The sequence below is a fragment of the Varroa jacobsoni genome, unplaced genomic scaffold, assembly GCF_002532875.2.
Source record: "Varroa jacobsoni isolate VJ856 unplaced genomic scaffold, vjacob_1.0 scaffold_1424, whole genome shotgun sequence".
Lineage (NCBI taxonomy): Eukaryota > Metazoa > Arthropoda > Arachnida > Mesostigmata > Varroidae > Varroa > Varroa jacobsoni.
This window is the reverse complement of record NW_019214326.1, coordinates 198,793-222,542: the sequence shown is the minus strand read 5'-3', so window position 1 is coordinate 222,542 and position 23,750 is coordinate 198,793. Positions and strand designations below refer to the sequence as shown.

General features: G+C 40.0%; 4 protein-coding genes across 7 annotated transcripts in view; 2 read left to right on the top strand and 2 right to left on the bottom strand.

Annotated features, from left to right (window-relative positions):
• Positions 1-4,019, bottom strand: part of Flo2 (flotillin-2) — a 20,603-nt gene extending 16,584 nt beyond the window's left edge. The window contains exon 1 of the mRNA XM_086972294.1: positions 850-4,019. Within this exon, the coding sequence (XP_086828420.1) occupies positions 850-898 (49 nt within the window). The 5' untranslated portion in view covers positions 899-4,019. The remainder of the gene's footprint in view (positions 1-849) is intronic.
• Positions 4,020-4,374: 355 nt separating this feature from the next.
• Positions 4,375-12,014, top strand: LOC111269924 (serine/threonine-protein phosphatase 4 catalytic subunit). 3 transcript variants are annotated; one of them, XM_022849851.2, is made up of 7 exons: positions 4,375-4,998; positions 7,918-8,203; positions 8,332-8,547; positions 8,786-8,974; positions 9,570-9,721; positions 11,243-11,329; positions 11,617-12,014. In XM_022849851.2, exons 2-7 carry the CDS (start codon positions 8,033-8,035, stop codon positions 11,744-11,746), a joined length of 945 nt encoding a protein of 314 aa, XP_022705586.1. In that variant the 5' UTR covers positions 4,375-4,998; positions 7,918-8,032; the 3' UTR covers positions 11,747-12,014. The 3 variants fall into 3 exon arrangements, with proteins under 3 accessions (XP_022705586.1, XP_022705585.1, XP_022705587.1); XM_022849850.2 differs by having other exon boundaries at positions 4,376-5,006; XM_022849852.2 differs by lacking the exon at positions 4,375-4,998 and adding an exon at positions 5,446-5,612.
• A 137-nt stretch (positions 12,015-12,151) lies between these two features.
• On the bottom strand, positions 12,152-20,310 carry LOC111269921 (uncharacterized). The gene is made up of 11 exons (XM_022849845.2): positions 19,877-20,310; positions 18,756-18,908; positions 17,094-17,329; positions 16,588-16,704; positions 15,705-16,145; positions 15,154-15,366; positions 14,672-14,749; positions 14,266-14,478; positions 13,699-13,942; positions 13,148-13,333; positions 12,152-12,799 (listed from the first exon to the last, which is right to left on the bottom strand). Exons 1-11 carry the CDS (start codon positions 19,974-19,976, stop codon positions 12,594-12,596), a joined length of 2,187 nt encoding a protein of 728 aa, XP_022705580.1. The 5' UTR covers positions 19,977-20,310; the 3' UTR covers positions 12,152-12,593.
• Positions 20,311-20,507: 197 nt separating this feature from the next.
• ND-23 (NADH dehydrogenase (ubiquinone) 23 kDa subunit) lies at positions 20,508-23,480 on the top strand. 2 transcript variants are annotated; one of them, XM_022849855.2, is made up of 4 exons: positions 20,508-20,599; positions 21,549-21,605; positions 21,998-22,223; positions 22,618-23,480. In XM_022849855.2, the coding sequence occupies exons 1-4, from the start codon at positions 20,557-20,559 to the stop codon at positions 22,823-22,825; spliced, it is 534 nt and encodes a 177-aa protein (XP_022705590.1). In that variant the 5' UTR covers positions 20,508-20,556; the 3' UTR covers positions 22,826-23,480. The 2 variants fall into 2 exon arrangements, with proteins under 2 accessions (XP_022705590.1, XP_022705589.1); XM_022849854.2 differs by having other exon boundaries at positions 20,511-20,599; positions 21,549-21,710.
• The last annotated feature ends 270 nt before the right edge of the window (positions 23,481-23,750 follow it).

Here is a 23,750-nt window from a genome sequence, read left to right as displayed (position 1 = left end):
CCTCCTGTAATGTCATCGGCGTTTTCGAACAACATCTGTTTCGACGGTCAGCGACTAAACCGTGAGCCGGATTATACGAAGAGGTAATTGAACGCGTACTTTCTTATTAAAAGAGACTCTTTCGGCGACTCGCAATCGCAAGCTCGAAAATTACTTCCGTCCTGCAAATAGCTTTCTAACCACTACGCCATAAATCGCGACGTCAACCTAATTGACTTAAAGTATACTAATTGAACTACATTTCACGTACAATATCAATTATAAACGCAGCATGTTATTACTGAACTTACAAATTGTATCTAACCAGATGTTAGTACGTTTTAACCATCAAGCTTAGGCTGCTGTCTGCGTTTAACTACATACATAGATAGGTATTGCCTCCTTTCTCCCCCAGATATGCCCTATATCTACCTCGCATAACTGACGTTGCCTCATTCATGCTCAATAATTACCTGTCTGCCATCGAGAATTATCAAATGAGATACGCTGATTCTACACATAAGTCAATGTCATTTAGAAAAGTAGAACATTTTTATAAAGTGACAAAGGTAACACTTGAAAAAGCAATTCTTATCATGTTTTGTTTTGTTCTTGATCGGATAGCTAAAACATGCCTTCGCTGAGCCCACGCCAACACAAGCTAATGATCTTTTAATGGGATAAACTATTACAATTGGAAGCATTAGAGTGCTCATATAATTAGTGCAACGAACCTCATGGCAAGCTGGCTGATTGCCGAGCTATTCAGTCGGTTATACTCGTATGCTTGAATATTGATTATAAACTTAAAAATCGCTTTGGCTATGCATAGGTGTTTTTTTTTTTCACAATCTCATATTCACTGCGTACCTGACACAATGAGAGCCTCATTGGGCCCAACAGTCTGAATGTTTCCCATCGTAAATTGTGTTGCCCGACGTAACGCTGCTGCTTGCGATCGGCGAGAGACGAGTTCTGATTCCTGCACGTGTTCAGTCAATTGTAATGTCGAACAACATGTCCAAGATGTGTTACTATTGTGTCCTCTTTTTATGACATTAACTGACTTTGGCGTGGTTAATGTATCCGTTGAATAATTCGTTGTCGATGGAAAATTTTGTTGTTGTTCACTTTGACTACTGCTTTTTTCAAGAGAGCATTATCCCTCATCGGCTCCCTCTTCTTCCCGAGATGTCAATGGCGACAGTGAATGGACCTAGAATCGAGCACTTAAGGCTGTTGTGGTTGGCTTACTCGGTAGGCGAGGCGCTGCTGTTATTTCCGTTTGTTATTCTTCTACCGTTCTTGCTATTCCTTCGCCGCTATTCGGTTAATTCGAAGGCTCTCCTAATCACAATCCATTCACAAACGCACACATATACATTTGTCACTCTCGAAGACTTCGTTCAACTCAAACCAGATCGCGGTATCGCGGTTCTAACCTTTACCATCTTGCATTCATCATTGAACATTGCCTCCGCAGGCAGCAACGTCTCTTTTCGACAGCGCCCTGCTAACCTGACTGCCTGAGCAAACTCAAATAGTCAAATAAGTGATCAAGCTAAGAAACGTGCGTCCAAATATCGCGCGAATTGTTTCATTTCGCGCCTTTGTTTATTGCTGATTTTATTCTATCACGCACACGGCTAAAGAGCTACACCTACACCTAGGTGCAATTTACGCATGAGCACAGACAAGTGCCTCGTTGATGCGGCTTATCACTGTTGTTTCTGTTGCGTTCCTTCGACAAAGTTTATCCTTTTTCGTGATGCTTGCTGCGGGCCTACGGGTCGTTCCTCCTTTGTCAGCGACCGGTGTCGACAATGAAGCAAATGTTCGTAGGTTTCGAATATGGGGTTTCGTTGTTGTTCGGCGTCCCGCTGAGCAACCAGTTTCGGTGACGCTGCAGCGACCCCTTTTGTTTACGAGAGTCGATTTCTGCTGCCGTTTGCAGCAACAGTAAATGTAGTGGTTGTGCAGCTAGTGGAACGTCGCAGCTGCTGTTACGGCGCTCCAAAGTACTGCCACAGCTACGTACATCAGCCAACAGTACTAACGACTGACTCACTGATCGACTGGCACTCGCATAGTTTCGCTGCTGCATTACCAATAGCGGATTAGCTCGAATTTCAACATGGCAACGATGGGACTCGATCAATCTTACCGCTTCGCTTTCGTTCGTACAGCAAACCTTCTCTTGCTTTTTCGTTTGTCCCGCACACCGGTGGAGCTTATGCTAGGCAGGAGCGTAACTGCGCACTACAATCACAATGCACCCGTGCACTTACATAGCCATTCGAACACGCTAGCACATCATTACCTGCGTTATATATCAAATAAAGCACAGTTGCTTTTTCTCGGTAGATAGCCTAATTTGCCATCTAGCCACGGCCAATAATTGCATAGAGTCACTTACGCACACCAGTACAAACAGACAACCACGCACACCACCTACCACTTTACGGCCTTTTGGCCTCTTGCCGCTTCCGCCGCCTCCTCACCCATCGGACCCATAGCACAACAAACGAAATCAACGTTCGTTTTCAAAGTGATGAACGTCCAGCGCCGTCACCTGGGCGCTGTCCCGTCCGACCAGACATCGAACCCCTCACTGGCGGTGGTTGCAGCGCAAGCAGAACGCCAGCGCGACAACATCACACGTAAGGAAGAGCTCGTCTAGCAGAAGGAGGGGCGACGGTAGCCTTTTCGACTTTAACATTCTTCGACAACAACGACGAAGGAAATAACAGCGCTCGACGGCTATCAGCGCGAGAGCCTTTGATGGCAGTGCCGCAGCAGCGGCGCTGCTCATACAGTGCCTTCAAGAGGCGGCGATAGGGTTACAACGGCGGGTCTAGGATTATACAGCACCGTGCGATCGGGCGGATAGGACCGGAGCAGCGGCGGCGACGATGCTGTCTATGACTTCGACAGCGAGCGCTGCTACCACGACAGACAATGCTGCTGTGGCAGGCGGCTGCGGTCCTGCGGAGCGACGCCCTTCCTCCTCCCAGACACTCTCGTGATTGCAGCGGTGTATTCCTACACGTTGAGGTTGCAGCGGGCAGCGGTGACATCGCTGCTAACAACAAGACAGAGTGGCCACTCAGCCTCTTGCCGAGCAGAAGGCAGACGAAAGAAAATGAACGTGACATTGTTTCCAGGGACACATATGTGAGAATATTGAGGGGTTGTAGGAGACGGGTCGCGGGGCTGTGGGTGATTATTTTGATGCCCAGCGCGTTGAACCCGCTGATTGGCTGATGTCCGATCCGGAGCGGACGACGGAATCGCCAAATACCTAGAAGCGCGACTGCCTGCTGCCCTTCGTGATGAAGCTTCGATCATTCGCATCGTACTCATCATTACATTAAAATAACCGTTAAATTTTTGAGTAGTCAATTGAATGAGAGGGGGAAAACGAGAAATATTAGACAGTGGTTAGCCTCGAAAGAAGACAGGGAATTTTTAAAATTGTTGCAGGTCTATCTTCAGTGAGGGTTTATTCATCATTTGGCCGATAGTAGGCCGAGATAACGACATAGTAGCTATACTTCATCACGTGTTGTTTGTATGAAGTTTTGGCAAAATAAATGGTGAAACTCAGTTAAACAGTAGAGATAAACAAATAGAGGACCCTATTTTATAAACAGAGCTATTTGAGCAATATCAAAAATCGCATCTAATACAAGCTTTGAGAAATATTATTAGAGACATCGTCGCGTTATGTCTATTGCTTAATCATTCCGCCCTTCTACGCTTCGGGTAATCGAAGCCTGCGAATCTCTTTTACTAACAAATCGTCTTCAGACCCAGCTCATTCAGTAAGACACAGCTGCTAGGTAATACCCCCATTATTAAAGCCACTATTTACCGCGCTAGCTTAAAGTCGCTTTGAACCGTTTCGAAGTTCCGCTCGCGTCACAAATTCGCCTTGTTCCGCCAGTGACGGTGACAGACTTCCCTGATGCTTCACAAAAACGCAGTCAAATACATACCCCAGTAGTTTGTCGCTGACTTACCATGGCTTCCCCTCCTAGTCTGTTCTTAGTCTGTCTGCAATCGCTCCTAGCGGAAAACAGCCAGAATATCGTCAGCATGATCATGATACATTCACAATACAACAGACAGACGATTCCGGCGGCATAGGGGCGTATCGATTCCCCGCCGGCGGCGGATAAAGTCCCCTTTCTCTCTTACTCGTTGATCTGTACTTACGAAAGAAAAGGAAAAGGCCAGCCGCTTCACACTGTCGTCACCTATGAGAATCGTTAGCTGTCGCCGTCATCATGAAGAATGCGCCGAACATCGGCTAACGCCGTTGCCGTCGTTGCCGCTGCCGCTGCCCCCGCCGGCAACGCATTGATAGCGGGGCGGCCGTCACCACTCAAATAAAATGACCATTGGCTACTAGCAACTGCAATAGCGATTGCGACCCAGAACCGCCACCGCAGGCCGGTTTGAAGCCGCCACTTTTCCAGTACGCTGACTCATTTATCTATTGTTGCTATACCGCCGCCACTTTGGTGACTACGTTGAACAACCAACTGGGTTGCTCACCCCTGTCAACGACAAACGCTGTACATCTCCTACCGTCTCCTGTCCAGTTGAACACCAGCCCATTCTGCCGTTCGATTGCTACCGCCGCTATTGTTGTTTGCACCAAGTCAGCAGGCAATTGGTTGACGGCACTGTGACGAGCAATAGGGACAATCACAGCGACGAAAGGCAAGCACTATTGGTGCTATCAGCTTATCCCTTAAAATCGTATAGTAGAAAAGCCGGTTTATAAAAGGCTTTAGGTGGATGATAGCATGCAGTGGGTGATTTGAGTAACATTCGAAGGTTGTCGTGGCAGAGACAGCACCGCAAGCCATCACCGCTCGTGAAGTGGACCCGGCGACCTGTCGCCGGTTGTTACTCGGTTCCTCCGTAAAATGGTGACGCTGGCACGAGATAGAGGAAACACAAAAAAGAACGGATAGGGCGCCGATGTGCTGGCGCTCAGAGTGGCGATCTGTAAGCAGGTATTTGTTACTGTCATCAACAATCCAAGTGATCGTAAAGTAAAGAAGCTATTGTAAAAGTGCAGTGCTACAGAAAGCTTGTTGTTGGCCGGTTCGTGCTCGTTCCATTAAGTCGATATATATATAATCGCAACAGTTAGCTATTATACTACACACGTTGGTAATGCGGTGACCAGAGCGTCCTTGGCGTCATGCTGCTGATGCGTCAACTACCGATTACGACTGACCGTTCGTGATCGTGGCGTTGTGCCACTGTCTCTGTTTCCCGGAGAAAGGGGATCAACAGTTATGAGTTAGTCGCTCTCTGTCTGTTTCTGTGGTAAAAGACTGTCAACCAACACTTACTTCGCGTGTTTGCAACCTGATGTGGCCAAGCAAATAAATGGGCTAGTGATTAACCGTTTCGCTAGTAATTATTGCATAGCATTATTTGTAATGGTAGAAAGAAACGGAATAGAAAGACGAAAAAGAAATCTTTTTTTCTTATTGGTAGTAGTGAACGCTAGTTATAGCGATTGACGTAGTGCTGTGATTTGATGAAAGGAAGTGTTTCGAGCTAATTGCATCTGCGCAAGGATCTCTTAGTTAGCATCACTACCATAAACAGTATGTAAAAGAGTTCATCAAGAGATGGAAGTTGGGAATAGGTTAAAACAGGCACGGAAGTTATACAAAGCCGAGTTCATAGAGGGAATTACCTGAGTGAATTAAAGACGATACGAAAGTCGGTATGAAAGTCGACAGGACGTATTGTTTATGCAGTGAAACAATTATCGAATACTTTCGCGGTAGCTTGCGATGTAGCTGGCACGATTTCTTTTGTCTAATTGAGAAACAAGATAGAGTAGTTTAAGAAAGTTGTAGCAGAAGCTGCCCCATGATAGTTTAGTGGGTAACGTATTTGCCTGCTGATCCAAAGGACACGCTGTGGTCGGGCATAGATAGGTTTCGTTTCGAAGCCAACCTGCCGTCAGATGGAATGCCTAGTGGCAATACCGGACATAAAACTCGAAACAGAGAGATACTGGGATAAACAGTCAGACTGAAAACGCCAAGTCACAGCATTTGGCAGTGAACAGTGAAGCAATATAATATAACGGGGACCTATATATTACGTACAAACGAGGTACTGTGTGAATTTGCGGAATGAGTGCGGTCAAGCTTATTTTGATGTAACGCTTCCGGCAAATATGGCCATGAGCAGTATTAGTAGAAAAGGCACTTCTTGCAGACTTTAGAGTGCTAATAAAGGTCTTCATTGAGTGGCCAGCCAGAGGTAAACACGTGGAGGAGACTGCCAAACGAGAGCCATGCCTGGTCGCGGAACAGACATTTTCTGTAAAATGATAATGTATCTACATATGAATATAATAGCTACAACGCATAGGGCATGGGGCTCGCATTTTGAAAAGGTTTTTAAAAGCTTACGTTTATTTTATTTACATCGACACTATGGACATGCTTCATTTACGATCTAAAATTATTATTATTATTATTATTCATTTAACCTTTATAGAATCGGGTTTCTTCGTTGCCGATGACTAACTATTAGCTTATACTCAAATGGAAAAATCTTGTTAGTAGTTCTTGACGAAGATAGCAAGTCTCCTCCCTAATATATCTGTATCTCTCTATCTAGTTCAGTTGGTAAATTTATTCCAAAAAAATGGTTCAAATCAGTATCGTATATAAGTGGGAATTAGTAAATAGGAAGGTTAATCGAGCAAAAAGTTCATTAGGGAGAAAAGTTAATTTTCTCATCTCATAACGACTACCCACCCATTAGCACACTGTTGCATATGACATTGGAAAGCAATAAAATAATTCGCTATCTGGTGGTCATATCGATGCAGTAGAAATCGATATATTTCAATATTTGCATACGAGGTATTGTTAAGACTGATGACTTGAAAAATGTGGCCGCAGAAACACCTAAATTAGTTCGGACAACTTCAACGGCCGTTAGTCGTGTATTCGCATTATTAGACCGAGATGTATAGCATAAATGACAAGCATGAACACAAAAACGTAACTATATAGTATAATAACAAACGCGCAAGTACTAGCCCCCGTCAGTTTGCATGCGCTCGACGAGAATCAAACCTTCTGGCTTTCAACCCCTGGCGCTACCGCCTACTTTAGTCCTAGTGTTGAAATCGAAACAATTATTTATTAGTAATAATAGCCCTAATTAGTACAAGTATTATGCTGAAAATCAAGTTCGCAACTTACCCAGTTACTTACGATGCGCATGAATATCTGACCTGAGTCAAATATACTTTGTTAGTGAGGATCAGAGTGACATGTGTGGAGCATGTTCAAGCACCAGCCTCGGCTGCTTAATTCTATATAATCGATATTTCCGTAAAAGATCAACGTTTTACACTCAAAATTTGTTTTTGAATGCCGTTAAAGTGTGTGCCTGTTTGGAAATCAAGAAATCACAATCATCTTATATGGGACAGATATAATAGTTTGAGATGAGTATTTTGGACGAGATTGTTTTTTTGTCGGCGACATTTGACTGTGACAAGAAATAAGACCGCCAAGCTAGCGCTAATAATGACGAACACGTTTCAAATAATTATGCTTCGTTGACAGAGTATCACTCTTTCTTTAGATACAGTATTGACTGCAAAATGGAACGTGATTATCAAATACCTCGTAAGCTATAGTATAAATTAGTTCGTCTTGATCACACTAAACCATTAGTGCGAATGGCCAACGAATTAATAACCTCAGATATTGAAGATAAAGCGTTTGTTATCTGTGGCAAACCCACTCTATCATATTTGCTCGCTATAACCTAAAACTATAAGACATTCGCCACCTTAGATGAAATGCGTTGCAGCGTTCTGTAGCTCGCTGTAAACGTCTAGTTCTAATTATTTATTGGTCCATTTGCGACTAGAGATCTCATTCGATTCGGGGAGTCTTGACCTCTTCGAGGCCTATTGTCCACCGCGTTGTTGAGACAACAAACGGCAAATTACTGACGAGCAAGAAGTGGCAACTCCAGTAGCATCATGGCCGACGGAAATGGCCTGGCAAATTCCACGTCTGATTTGGACCGTCAGATCGAACAGTTACGTCGGTGTGAAATTATTCGGGAAGCCGAAGTGAAAGCACTTTGCGCCAAGGCGCGCGAAATTCTCATCGAGGAAAGCAACGTGCAGACGGTGGATGCCCCTGTCACAGTAAGTAGTTACATGAATCTCAAACGATGATAGATTACAATAAGCGTTTATCAAAGTAAAAAACAATGAACATTATTAGTTTGTTAGCGATGTTCGCCTGTGCGCGTCTTCCCCGTATCGTCATGCAGGTGTGCGGCGATATTCACGGCCAATTCTACGATTTGAAAGAGCTATTTCGGGTAGGTGGTGATGTGCCCAACACAAACTATCTATTTATGGGCGACTTCGTAGATCGTGGTTTTTACTCCGTTGAGACGTTCCTGTTGCTGCTAGCACTGAAAGTGCGGTATCCTGACCGAATTACGTTAATTCGTGGCAATCATGAAAGTCGCCAGATTACACAGGTTAGTGGTCTATTAGCAACTACACGTTCAATCATTTTTAAGCTCGATTCGTTTTCAGTTCACACCAGAAATGTTTACATGTTTGAATTTTTTGTGGTGCATCATGCGGTACCTATTATGGAGCGTATAGCGGCAGCGCTCTTGTTTCGTTCGACTCTACTGAATATATGGTATAATGAAAGAGGATACATGGAAGCTTGCCTACGTCTGTTTATTTAATCGCGTTTTATGATGACAGGTGTACGGCTTTTACGATGAGTGCCTCCGCAAATATAACAGTGTTACGGTGTGGCGATATTGTACAGAAATTTTTGACTACCTTTCGTTATCGGCTATCATTGACGGGAAGATCTTCTGTGTGCATGGTGGTCTTTCGCCATCGATCCAAAGGCTCGACCAAATTCGTACCATCGACCGTAAACAAGAGGTATGCGTTTGAGGCAATTAGTTGTGAGCTAAACCGTAACCATACAGGCTCAGATACTGACGACCCCGTTTCGGTGACAGCAATTAACTGTGTGCAATTTTAGCTTTCCCATTTAGAGCTGTCCCATAACAACGCACTTGAAGAGTCTGACTTTCGTTCTCTACACCAGCATCGAAGGCTATGTTTCGTCATATGAGATCAAAGGTCATTGTTGAAAAATACACATTCAATTCAAATTAAATCATGTTATACGTTTAAAATTTGTTGAATATTTTTGAGTGAAACATTTTCTAGTTTAACCATGGAGTGTCAATTTTCATATGTTCCGAGGAACAACCCCATGATAGCTCAGTGGCTAAAGCGTGTGTCAAGTATAGGTTTGAATCCGGGCGTAAACACACTTCGTTTCGCGCTAGGAACTACCTGTTCTGAATAATACTTAACGGTTTAAAGTGTGCAACAGTTACAGGACGTCGCGGCCACCTTTATTAATTACGGGTCTTCTTCACTGACATATAGCTCGAAAAAATTATTTCCGTTACAGATATTGCGAAACGCGTATTACTTTGCTTTTTACGTTTTGCTTGTTTGATAGGTGCCCCATGACGGTCCCATGTGCGATCTTTTGTGGTCTGACCCCGAGGAAACACAGGGTTGGGGTGTTAGCCCTCGTGGCGCTGGGTACCTCTTTGGCAGCGATGTTGTCCAACAATTTAACACGGCCAATAACATCGATATGATTTGCAGGTAAAGTAAGTGGCTCGAAGTGATCAATTATTATAACGGTATTTGTCCTATGATTGCCTCGTGAATTCGGCGTCCGAAAATTAGAAATTCTAATATTGCAGACGAGCTTTTCGTCATCAAATGTTTTCTGACACTAGATTTTCTGAAGCAAACTTTGAATTTTTTTACGTTTACTTGGCTGTTGCATACAATGCTTTGCTCTTTCGCATTTTTTAGAAACAAATACCGATACTACGACGGTTGCTATAATTACTATGCAATTGACTGAGATGAATTTTGTTATCCCAAAAATGTATACTATGATTCAATATAGCATTAGCTTTTATTTACATATTCTAAATAATTAATTTTTTTTTGAATAATCAAAATAATTTTGATAAAATATCCCTTCTTCCTAGCGTAGATGATTAAAATTATTATTAGTATTGTTTATTATTATTGTTTATTGTTGTTATGGTCAATAGGTTGCTGACAACGGCGGTCTGTTGATTCACTAATTTTATCAAACATCCCAGGTAATGTTGTGACTCACTCTTGTTTAGTTGCAGCTTTTAAATCTTCTAAAGTTTTTGGTTTTCTGGCATAGACTTTGCGGTATATTTTAAGAAAGACTTTATTGGCATTAAGTCCAGAAAACGGGTAGGGTATTCTATAAAGTTTCTTCGTCCAGCTTATCCGGACCCAAGATATGCTGATACATGACGATTATAGTGTTGAAACGTTTTGTCCTGCTGCGAAAATTTGAAACGAATGCGCCATTTTTACCATTTTTCTGAATACGTAGTAAAACAGATTGTTGCAGTACATTGAAGTAACTGGTGCCAGCTAATGTATTATCGAGAAATAATAGTTCAATTAACTTTTTGCTTGAAGTGCCACACCACACAATAACTTCTAATAAGTTTGTGTGTAATATGTGGACTTACAGTCGTTCAGTTAGTATAATACAGTGCCCAGTTACGTCGATTGTTGTGCCATCTAATTTAATGTAGCTTCATCGCTCCAAACAATCTTTCCCATAAACTGCGCCAAGAATCTTCACCCATAGTTCATTGTTGGAACATAATCTTCCCGGTTTCATCGTTTCAAGATGCGACGGATACTTTCTAGAAAGTTTCGCTATAATTTTACAATCCTCTTTTCTCGTTGGTGAATCGTGTTGATAATCTTGGTTATTTAGACCAATGCCTATTAATATTCTGAACATCTCAAACTTTTCGTTTCGGGTTAATTGTAAGCCGCTTAGGTCGGTCCGCCTGAAGCTACTCGCAATATTATATTTTTACTTTTGTTACATTATCATAGGAATAGTATTTCAAAATACTTCTTCTTTTCGAAAGTTAATATATATCTACTCTATATTAATTCAAAATAGTAATAATAAGAATAAATAATAATAATACAAAATAGTAATAATGAAAAAGAACAATCAGAAATTAATGACATTGATGGTTGAACATTTTTGGGACATTTTTTATATAATAATTAGTAAACAGTAATGAAACCCTATTTCCACTTTAGGGCTCATCAACTGGTTATGGAGGGTTACAAGTGGCACTTTAATGAACTCGTTCTTACTGTCTGGTCCGCGCCTAATTACTGTTACCGGTAAGACATTGTCCTTTAGAAAAAAGCTTTACAACAACACTCTGACAAATTTAATTAAAAACTTGCATAACATGCTTCATTATACTTAACCGTTGTAATTATTGCTACTTTGTAAAATTATAATTACGCAGATGAATGATCTGTGCATACAAATTCGTATTGTTAGATTTCACTATTAGAACATCTAAGATATCTCCAGATAAGTTTCACACTAACAATTTTGTATTAGATATAATTAATATTAACTTGTGATCGATGTGCGCTTCATTTAACCGTATGTATTGTAGATGCGGAAACGTAGCAGCGATCCTGGAATTAGACGAGTACCTTCAACGAGACTTCACGATATTTGAGGCAGCCCCTCAAGAAAGCCGGGGCATCCCAACAAAAAAGCCCCAACCGGACTATTTCCTCTAAAGATAACGCACTCGAGCTGGCTTTTGGGTGATATCCGAAAGAGGAAACGGTTGTATAAGGACCTGTGCCGGTTCTGCAATCCCTACAAAACTATGTAACAGGCCGGGGATATATTTCAAAGTGGACGTGTACTGCAGGACTTGTATCGGGAAATGAGGGCGTTATATGTGCACATTAATTTCAGTTATATTATTATAACTATCGATGTACACTCTTTTCGAGCATAGGAAATAAAAACAACGGGTTCTATATATTATTTACTAATAAATGTCTCCTTTTATCATCGATATCATAATTTAATGTGAGGTGCGCCATTGCCAGACTGCAGCTAAATTAGTCTGCTTTGCCCAAAATGATACCCCTCGCTATCGTACATTAAGCGCAATTTTGATAGCAAGATCACGATGAAATTAAAAACAACTTTATTAATTTCTTTTCAGCGCAGCCGCACAGAGGTATGCATCTTTAGTATGCAGAATTAACTTCCGTGTCAGCGTTATTTTATTTTACGTTTCGAGTGCCATCTTTGCTAATTATAAAAAATGCAACACGCTTTGCAATTTACTTTATACAACATTATCATTATGTTAATCATTAAGTTTTATACTATCGATATTGTATTTCGTTTTCGTTATATATATATATATTTTTTTTTTTGCTAAGGAGTTCAGTATACAAAGCAACACGTGAACGAACGCGTGGAGCTTCCTTCTAAATAGCACGTTTAGAAGCCCGTAACCCTTTTTTCACCATATTCGAGACCCTAGAGCATGTAACGTCTTATTCGAAGCTAGTTCCTATTCAATCAATGTGTTTCCACAACGTCTAATATGCGACTACCTTCTAACTACGCCAGCGCTTCTCCAGACCGCTTCACAAATTTTTTTACACCCGCTAACGGCTGTAATAACTTTTTCTTGGCTCCATTAACATTCTTTTTCAACAATGCTTTCTTGGACACTTTTGACTTCACATTTTCATCCTCCTTGAAAGTTGGCACGGATCCTTTAGAGTCATTAACTTTTTGGGCTTTTTGTGGTTGCATCAACTTGCCTATAATTGAAATATAGCATGTTGGTATTAGAGAAACAAAGTACTACTTTATAAAGCAATTAATAAAAAAATGTTGAACTATTGTTTCTACCACGAAGCATACCTTTATTAAAATATTTTAAAGATTTCATATTAAAAAGAATATACGGACTAGTGCTACGTGTTTAAATATCATATTATAGGTCTTGAAAAGCACAGCACTAATTTTTTTGCCGCAAAAGCTTAGCAGTATCTTTATTACTGAAGCCGTATTACGTTGAACTCTATTTCATTATTTACCACAAATAGTAGGCCAGACACATTTTGCTAGATTCTTTGAGCTAAGTTATAGATGTTTATGAGACTTACCGTTTACAACAGAAGACCGTCGGCTTTTTTGTTTTTTTCTATTCTCAAGTAGCTTTTGTTTCTTTCTGAGCAAAATCCTGGGTTTAGTATTACCTTCAGCTCCGGTTTGTTGGGCTTTCTTAGTGCTTTTTTTCAGAATTCTGTTCTCCGAACGCGAATGAGCTTTGTTAGCTTGTTGGGTAAGTTCTAAAAAGCATCAAACACCTGTGAATTAGCAAATTGCATCCCACTTCGTCTGACCTTTTAAATTTTTAAACGTTTATCTATAAAGTTTTTGCACTCTAAACAAACACTGAGCTTAAAAAAATTAGAGCTCAAAATTTAAAATTAGAACAACAGTATTAAACCATGTTGGTTTATAAAAAAATATTATTTTTACATTGCTTAGTTTTATATGCGCATGAAGTAGGAAATGCGACTTCAACTCGTAACAGAACGATTTAAAAATCGCGCCAAATTTGTCCTAGTGTAAGTGTATATTTGTACCATATAAAGAAAATTGTTTTTATAGAAAGCAACAAAAACGCAGAGTATACACCTGTATAACTTACCTGGGCTAGTAGCTATTTTTTTAGGGAGTTTAGGGCCGTTTGAAACTTTTCTCAGCTTAACGATAAAGAATCCTTCCATATTGTGCGTATGGGGGTAGAAACGCTTAGCGAGGTTCATCTGTGGTCCAAACCGATGCTCTCGATAGCGCGGGAGGCCTTCGCGGCCAAATTTCAAACCAGTATCAACAATTTCGACATGGCGGTGCTTGACAGCATAATCCACGACACACTCGTTTTCTTCAGGCTAGAAAAAAATGATGGAAGAGTATTGGTTGAGAACTAAGTGAACTCTAAGCATACACACCTTAACTAGTTGGTGGTGTAGAAAACGCATCAAAAGGACATTAAATTTTCCAAATCTTTAGTGGACCACTTAGTTTTACGAAAACAAAATCCTGTTTGATAATGAGTGATAATCTCAGTACACCCCAAATTTCACCCTAGAAAAAAATCCATATGGTGGTCAGACATCCATTGCCAAATCTCTTTTCGTCAACTTGGTAACGCAAACTAGAATTCGGTCCTATATGATGGTTCACGATTTACATACAGAATTAGAATACCCACTAGAACTGAACAAGTAGAGTAGACGATGTATCCACCACTTGGAGAAAATGCATCCACGCAGTCTATTGCCGTAAGCAGCAATTCTCGCTGCAAATGCGCGCAGCGAAGAATGTCTTTAGCGTCCTTCGACGTTTTTACCCTTTCATCCTTTGACATAACACCAGAACCCGAACAGGGGGCATCCACCAGAACACGATCAAACCCGGTCATTATCTAGTGTCATCAAACAACAAACAGGCACTACTATTATCTGCAGAGGATGATAGGCTTTGGCGAAACATACCAGAAGCCAGATTCCTAATAGGTTGATAGTTCGCCAATAATGATATACATAAATTAAAAATAAGGAAATGTATCGGATCTTTTTCATTCATCAGCATTTAATATTTTTGTAACTACTTTTTACCTTGCTAAATTTCCGCCCATCTACCGCGCTTACCACAGCGTTTGTAACTCCAAGACGATGCAAGTTCGCTATGATCGCCTATATATTAAAGTTCAACAAACACTTGTTAAATATTAACACTCTAATTTATCAAAATGGAGATATTTGTCATAGTACACGGCACACTGACCATTCGTTCAATGTAACATGTCATATCTTTTCCACCCTATATTATCATTTACATCCAAAAAATGCATTCTTACTGCGGCTGCATAAGGAGTCACCTTATCATCGATTTTCATGTTTAGGGATTTGAAATAATGGTATCCTTTGATACAAAATAAAAGGTCATTGTCGCAACAATTAGTTATTTCACTTCTCGATCGCCAGTTGCCAAGAGATACAAGCATATTTTACGTATAGATGCACATAAAATGGATAGCAAAACAAAATGTTACCGCCCTGCCAAAGACTAACTACTTAGCCTAAGAAAAAGCCAGTACCTTGCAACGGTCCGGCTGCACATCGTTAACAAATAAAACGCCAGTGTTTTTCATTAGGGCCCCAATGTGGGCCGATTTTCCTCCAGGAGCAGCACAAAGGTCGAGCACTTTTTCACTTTCCCGAGGCGCCAATGCCAGTACTGGCAACATTGACGCAGCACCCTGAAGCATGTAGTGACCAGCAAGATATTCAGGAGTCGCACCAACCGGTACCTGAGAAAAAAACCGATACGCAGGCGAGCAAATATATAGCATTTACTTGCAACGTGGTTACACTGTGTGTTCCAAACAGACAAATGATGGACAGGCAAGAATATGTTTGCCGTCTACATCAAAGTAACAAAAGTTGATCGTTTACAGGCTACGAAATACACGCGACTGGCAATATAGCAGCGCATATTATCGTGTGATTTTTTTCTTATCTAAGCTATCCTAGCCATGATGAAAGCTCGAAATCTATAAGAACTTGAGTAGATTCTCCATGTAAGACACTACTGAATATCAGGCCTAGTTGGGCAATGCATGCCAGACGCCTTCGGTACCAAACCTACCTGGGAGTTATAAATGACTAGTCCTTCCTTAGACCATTCGCCAAGCGGATCCAGATTGACTCCTCGATTGAGCAACGCCTGGGCAAGTTCACGCCGACGAGTTTTTAATGTATTCGTCCTGATAGTGATCGGCCGTTGAACCTGATTTGCCTCAAGGAACTCGGCAAGCTCACCGGGCATAAACAGTTGCATCAATCTCTCCATAAGAAAGTCATTATAAGAATAGTAGGTACAGAAATCTCTTGACAGCTGTTCAAGATAATCACGACGGGGGCGACCAGTCTCACCGCGGTATGCAAGGTCAGCGAGAACATATAAAATGTCTTTGATTCGTTGCTGGATAGTCGCCATGTCCTGAGGCTCTTCCTGTTCGCGAGCCACTTCTTCGGCTGTCGGCAGGCGAAAATCATCCGAAAATCTACCACCCATCCGTTTAGTATCCTTTTAAGAACGGAAGCAGGTTATGAACTTGGTGTTTTAATAAGATGGATAACGGACATTTGTTACGGCTAATCGCTACAATGCACACCGTCGATCACAGTCAGTAGGCGCAGCACTTAACTGCTTTAGATGTTCAAATTCAAATACAAGTTAAATTTTAAATTTCAGTACCCTCATATATGATTATCTTTAAAGGACCTGGAGCCCTTTGAAAAGGTATCGGCGTGTGCAGATCGTGACATTTTTTATGTTCAAGTTATATATTGTATAATTAAGGTTATCACTCTTCGTTAATGACCTTTGATTCCTGTGCTACTGCATTCTTATTTTGATTCATTATTATATCTAATGTGCTACGATATTAGCCTACTTCTTTTATAACGCTTAAATCTAATAGAAAGGTTCTAATAGAAAGTAAATTATAAATGTAAGGTAATAATACCTCCAGTTCATCCTTTTCGAGTTTGGCATCTTCCTGCTGTTTTTTCAGAAGTTCTTTTGCCTTACGCTCAACGTGCATTTCTTCTGCATCCGAAAAATCTTCTACCTCGCCTTCCACCTAAATGACACGTGAGGCAAACGTATTGATGACTTGTTAAGCGGTTTCTAATAACAATAACTATTATATCATTTCCCTTGTTCAGCGTCACAATGAGCGCTCACCTCTGAATTAATAAAGGTACATTCGAATCTAAACATTATTTTATGTCCCGTAATGACGCTAAAAAAACATATAAAGAACAATTTGCAATGAAAACACGGTCTCATCCATACGCAGAGAACAAAAACTAGATGATGGGCAGAAAAACGAATGACCACTTTATATAAGGATGTAACATATAATTATCATGAATTAAATTGTTGCTAGTTCTCTTGTAATTCGGCAATGTTAGCAGTTCGTGTTGACATATATTCATTTTTTATTAACTGGGATTTAGATAAACCTACCCCATCATGTTTTTTTTTTTCTCCAGAAGTGGCCGTTGTGAAGTCGTCATCCATGACACCCTCGTTGTCATCATCACTCTCATCAAACAATGCTTTTCCACCTTTAGACCCTGACCTAGTTTTGGGTTTAAGCCAGTTTTTGTTATCATCTGTGTATTCCTGGGCCTTTGTCTTGTCGTCGTTTTCCATAGACTCGTCCATGTTAGCTAGCTGTTGCTCCTCCTTGTCCGAGAATTCTGAAAACATATGGACGATTACATGCATAAATGATAGTGATAATAATTATTATTAAACGTAATAAGTTTTTCTGTTTAATTATATACATCTATAGGTACCGGACGTCTTAACATATGTGTATGACGGGTCATAAGATTCTGATTACTTTTTCTTTTCAGGGTGTAATCAATTGGAAAAAATAGTGGATTAAGATTAACTTTTGAATAAACAAATTTATTTTAAAAGGCTATTGGGAGTACAATATTGAAACATTAACGAGATCCACCGGCCAAAGAAGCAAACAGTAAAGTTACAGCCGAACACCCCAAAAATCCGTAGCATAATAAAGTTCTAAGCGTGGTGTCGACAAATCAAATGTCCATCGCATAACACACTCTAAACAGAAAATTTGTATTTTAACAGTGGTACATGCTGTTAATGCAGACCGAAGAAAACTATTTTAGAAAAATATAAACGGAATGCAGCTTTTAGAGACATATATTTGGAGCAAGGAAGCTGCATTCAAATAAATGGTGTAATAAGTCGATTCAATTGCGCTTACTGGCCGACTGTGAATACACATGTTACGTAGGGACACCATTTAAATTTGCGGGGAGTTGCAATGCGATGCGGCATTAAAGGTACAGAACCTACGTATCTTTTTTAACATTGCGGTCACTGGTACCAATTATTTGAATGTACTGCGAGAATCTCTTTGACCACGCGTTCGGGAAAATTTTGATTGTTTATCTTTAACAGAACGAGGCATTTGTATACTATCACCATGATGTAAGAGCATACTTTGATAAAAATCAAATGAAATTCACAAGGGGATTCGAAAATTACCTTCCATACGCCAGAGCCTATGCCAATGTATGCTTTCTCGTAGAGATACTTTAAAGATAGCATCTGTGCCAGAAAACCAATTACAGTAACAGATTCAAAAGACGCAATTGAGCGGGAATGCGCCATAACAGCAAATTAATGATTTGTTGAAGTTTGCAGTAGCGTATCGACCAGAGCTGCATTCATTTTGAACATTTACAATAAGAAGAAATATTAGTCATTTGACGTAGATTCTTTTGCAATATTTAGTATTAATTATATGTAAACAAAAACTAAAGTTATAATCACTAAAACTGTATATAACTTTTGGTGATATATCGCGTTTATACACGGTATATTTTGAGAAACACACCGTAATTAATATTCTGCCTTGAACCGAAAGGAAGCCGATACATTTTCTAATTCCATACTTTTTAATTCAAAACAGGACACTGACACGAAGTAGAAGTATATACAACATTAACAATTAAAAAAAACGTCTATGCGAAATGTATTGGATGAAAAAAATGCTTGAACGTAACTCCTTTGGAATTCACAGTAAATTGTTTTCTGCAGCCAAACATATTAGCCTAAAGAAAGGATGCTCAATCCTATACAAACCTTCAAAAGCTTCGGGTTCGGCTTCGGAATTATCAAGCCGAGAGGCAGGTTTCTTTGTATTTTTTTTGGCTCCATCGTTGCTTAATCGTCCCTTGAGATGGCGTTTCTTCAGCCGTTTTAGTTGGTTCCGTGATAGCTTTTTGTGTTCATTTTCTGTAAAATTGTATCGCAGCGAAAACACGTTTAAAATACAGTAGATACCAACGCCGATAATAAGTATCTTAATTTGATGAAAACTAAAGGAAGTCCCATTTTGCATAATGGAAAAGGCCGTCGGATTAGTATCTATAAGTTGTTGGTTTTCCATGCTATCATGGGTGCATAACCTTGTCTTGTGCCGGTTGTAAACATTACTTCGAAATAAACAAAAAGCTATTGTGTTCATCCTATTTATGATCCTATGACCAAATCGAAATGACCGTTGCAATATATCTCTTTAGACTGTCCTCATGCTTATTATAGCGTGCCTAGTTTTAATACGTTGATGATATTAATTGGTTTTGATGTTTTTACAGTGCTTTAAAACACACAACGTGGTTGAAAAATAGGCTAGAGCAAGCATGAGATGAGTAGCGCAAAACTTCCACATGTAACTGAATATAAGACGGTTGTTTGGTGCGCGGGAGCTACTAACCTGTTACTTGTATCTCTTTAATAATCGAATTCGAATGCACTCTCTTCCCTTGTCGTGAAGTATGATAGAACTCTTCAATGGATTGATTTTACCGTATGGTGACGAAAGCAGAATGATTTTCGACTAGTCAACCTAGTGCTTTGCCTAACATAGATGAGTGATATGTACTTTCAAACGGTTAAAAACTATATGTAATAAGTAACAGATAGGCTAACGGATAACCAATAACAACAATAGCAGTAACAAATAGAATGTTATATTAGGCTGTCATTTGCACCTCAAATGTCCAAGGCAAGTGCTTAACCCCGTATGTTGGACAATGAAACAACAGTAAATATTTGAATATCAATAGTGTATTTAATGAGCAGATATTTACTCGTATGTAACTTAGCTAGGACAGCTCATAATGAATTGTAAGCCCTAAATCTGTCTTAACTCAGCATGGGCTGTGCAAGAGTAATTAGAAATTGACTAATTATAGACTTACTTGCTTTTAGTTGTTTTAGCAACGGCGGGGGTGGCTGCACTCGTGATTTTCGACCCTTGCCGCGTTTCGGCTTTTCATCATAATTTGCTTTGCGACCCATATTGTCTCACTGATGTTAATTAAATAACAAAAATGATGTTAAATAAATAACAAAAATGTCTAATCGTGATTGTTAATAAACGGAAAAGTACTCAGCGACGTCAGAATCTTATTCGTAGGTTGAGTTTTTTTCACGAAAAGCACTTGGAACTTCTGTTGTTCTACGAAGTGGCGCCGCACAGCGGCTGTCCACAAGACACACCTTACACGAACGGGAACACTTTACTAGGCTGTAATTTAACTAAATGGTCAGCTGAAATAAAATCACGTTTTTTTTTACGAGATCTTCGGCGTTCGCCTGTCCAACACCCGAACCCCTGAACGCTCCATAACAACCACACGTGGGGCCAGTGACGTATCTAGCATTCTATCAACATTATAAAAAATTAACTTTTTTGATTATTGTGGCACGTTCTGATATAAGTGTAGCTCACGAAATTATTGCTAGGAAGGTACCAATCTTAAGATAAAAATTAGGCGTGCTTTAGCGCCTCGAATAGCTACTTATAACTTTAATAGAAGAAAAATACGGACTGTGCGCGTCCCAGACATGCGCTAATAATCGAGGTTTGACAATAACAATGAAGATGTCCGGGCTGACTCGAACCGTTCTTCGAACCAATGGTGAGCGAATTTACGCTATTCATGTACTGAATTTCATCTTGTTCCGAAATGTATTGATTCACAAAAACTAGCATTCGTTATACACACGAAAATTGTACAAAAAAATTCATTTTGTATGGGTAAAATTCTTTTTTTTTAATGTCACTCCTGGAGGTCAACAATGAAATGTCCATAGAAAATGTCGGTAACCGTATGCATATAACTGTAAACTAGTGTAGTTATCATCAAATTGGCCAATAAAAAAATCGAATAAGTCAAAGCTGTTCGTTTTCGATTCAGGCGAAAACATGCGAATTTAGCATTAAAGTGATATTGCTGCTTTACGGAAAAGGGGTCTTGAACATCAATGATACTAAGCCCAACCAAAAAAGGTCCAGAAAATCGATCATATTTTGAAAACTCGAATCCACTGTAAGAAGAGCGCCTAAAAAATGTTTTCACTCGTTACGTTATAGGAAAGTTTGTTTGTCGCGATTCTTCTTATAAAGGAGAAACTTGTCAGGCCGTTCTATTGGATCTCTATTTATTTTGCCGGCTATCTCAAATCACAAAAAAATTGAATTATTTAACAAGCATCTAGCTACTCTATGGACAATTTGGTGACAGTGGAAGGCGAATACTATCGTATCCAGTATTCTTGAGATATATTTGTGAAATGGTCCATAACAGAGATGCACAATTAGCACTTATGTCTGTGTTCTATAATGCAGAAAACTGCTGAAAATTTGCTGTCGTGGTTACGTATCTGTAATAAATTATTAATAAAAGTAAAAATGCATCGCAAGGTTAAAAATCAAGTATTAATTAGCAGTCTTAGAAGTTGTATAGTAAAATATTTTGATTTTTACTTGACATGAGAGTAAAAAACAAGCCGTGAGTCGAGTATACTAGTACAAATCGTGACTGCGATTTACTTTGTTAATTGTTCCGTTCATGTTTGGTGTTTCAGGCGGGTTTTCTGCGGGCACGCGAGGTTTTAAGCGTTCATCACCACTAACAGGAAAAGGTGAATTTAAGAACGTTAACAATGAGCATGTTCAAGAAGACATGTCGTGGAACGCAATCACAGATCGTGCCGCCACTCAGTTCTTTTTTAGCGAAATCATACGTGGTAAGCGTCCCGTTGTTGGGAGGTCGCAGAACGAGCTTGTAACTTAGTCAGCCATTCAGCAATACAAAGAATCAATTAGACATTAGAAATACAAAAATCTAACTTACAACAAACATAAGTAGGTATATGGGATCTTTCTTTAAATTTTAACCAGTATTGGTCTATGCATGCACTGTAAAGGCAGATATGCTCAAGAAGATTGAATACATTTTTTTCGATCAATATTTAATAATATGCCAAGTTTGTCCTGGTGCAATGATATATCATATACATTTGGTACTCTGCAGGCTTGGGTGTCACCATTGGCAGTATCTTCAAAGAGCCCGCAACTATCAATTACCCGTTTGAAAAGGGTCCGTTGTCGCCGCGTTTTCGTGGTGAACATGCACTTCGACGCTACCCAAGCGGCGAGGAGCGTTGTATCGCTTGCAAGCTGTGTGAAGCCATCTGTCCAGCACAAGCAATCACTATTGAGGCGGAAGAGCGTGCTGATGGAAGTCGACGCACAACGAGGTGGGTACTGTCTTGTAGTGTAAGGCCTGTAATTCAACCCCTCTCGAAGTTAGTCAGCCATCTTAGCAGCCTTTTTGTCTTGAGTCCATAATTTAAACGGAAGGAAGTGGGAATACCTAAAATCACACTAATTTCTAATCACAATTAACAAGAAGGCAGCCGTTCCCACATACCACTGTAGAGGCAATGAAAATGACTCTGAAAAAGTCTACCTTAGAATCACTCCATTCTACAAATAATGAGCCGTCTTTCGTTATCTAAGCATGCGCCACGATTCGTTTTTCTATGCTTTTATATATATTCACCTTACTTCGTAGTAGATACTCTAATCTGAACGCCGAACTAACAAGAGCATTGTCTCTATATTTGTGTGTTTGTATGTCTACGCGTTCAGGTACGACATCGATATGACCAAGTGCATTTATTGCGGTTTCTGTCAAGAGGCATGCCCAGTTGACGCTATTGTTGAAGGGCCCAATTTCGAATACTCAACTGAGACGCATGAAGAGCTCCTGTACAACAAAGAGAAACTCCTTAGCAACGGCGATAAGTGGGAGCCCGAGATTCAGGCGAACATCCAGGCCGATTATTTGTACCGCTAGGACAAACATCTTAGTCAATAACAATTTTTAGATGGTTATATGATAATGAGAACCATGAGCCTAAACTTTAATTGTGGCGCAATCAAATAGAGAGCTACCCGAAAAACCGCTCGGCGCTGCGTACATTGTCAATGATAGAAAGTTAAAGAATATCTGAAACTAATGAAATCGGAAAACAAAAACCTGGGTTGCTGAATTCAGCGTCAAAAATGTATTTAACTGTCATGAAGAGTCTTTATCTAGGAAAAACCGATGATACATTGCTCCGTGTCATGACATTTCAATACGTAATAGCCGGTTTTGCCACAGCGCAAGCGCTGTAATGCACTCTCTTGCGTTCCGATTCTCAATGCGTGTTGTGTTATTGAAAATTTATGGCCCTTACACTGGCATTTAGTCTCGAGCACCACCTAGGATCCTTCTGAAATCAATAGATTAGAATGACTTATGCCGCGTGACGTTTTGTAGGGAAATCCTGCTTTGGGAAACCGGGGCGTCATTAATCGAATAAGCAAGCTTTATTGAGGAACGAATTTAATCGAGACCAGATGATAACTAGTGAATCTATCTTTCAATATCTCTTGCAGAAAATCCACATTATCTGTTGTTTAGTGATATTATATAATAAACAACAAAGAATACAAACCCAAGTTAATTTATTTGTTGTCTTTTTTGACATTGTTGGTCGTGCATGCAAGGAGATTTTTTTTATAGAGAGAAGTTGAAGCATAAGCATTTTATGGAAATGTTAGGCTAATCTGTGACTGTGCTTTATTATAACGTTGTTGTTTCAATTACAATTATTTTTTTAACAGCGACGATTGCTAAGAGTCATACAGCACTGTCGAATAAATTATTTATTGGACTGTCAAGGTCATGCCAAACTGAAAAACAATAATCCTATATTGGCACAATTTAGGCTCCA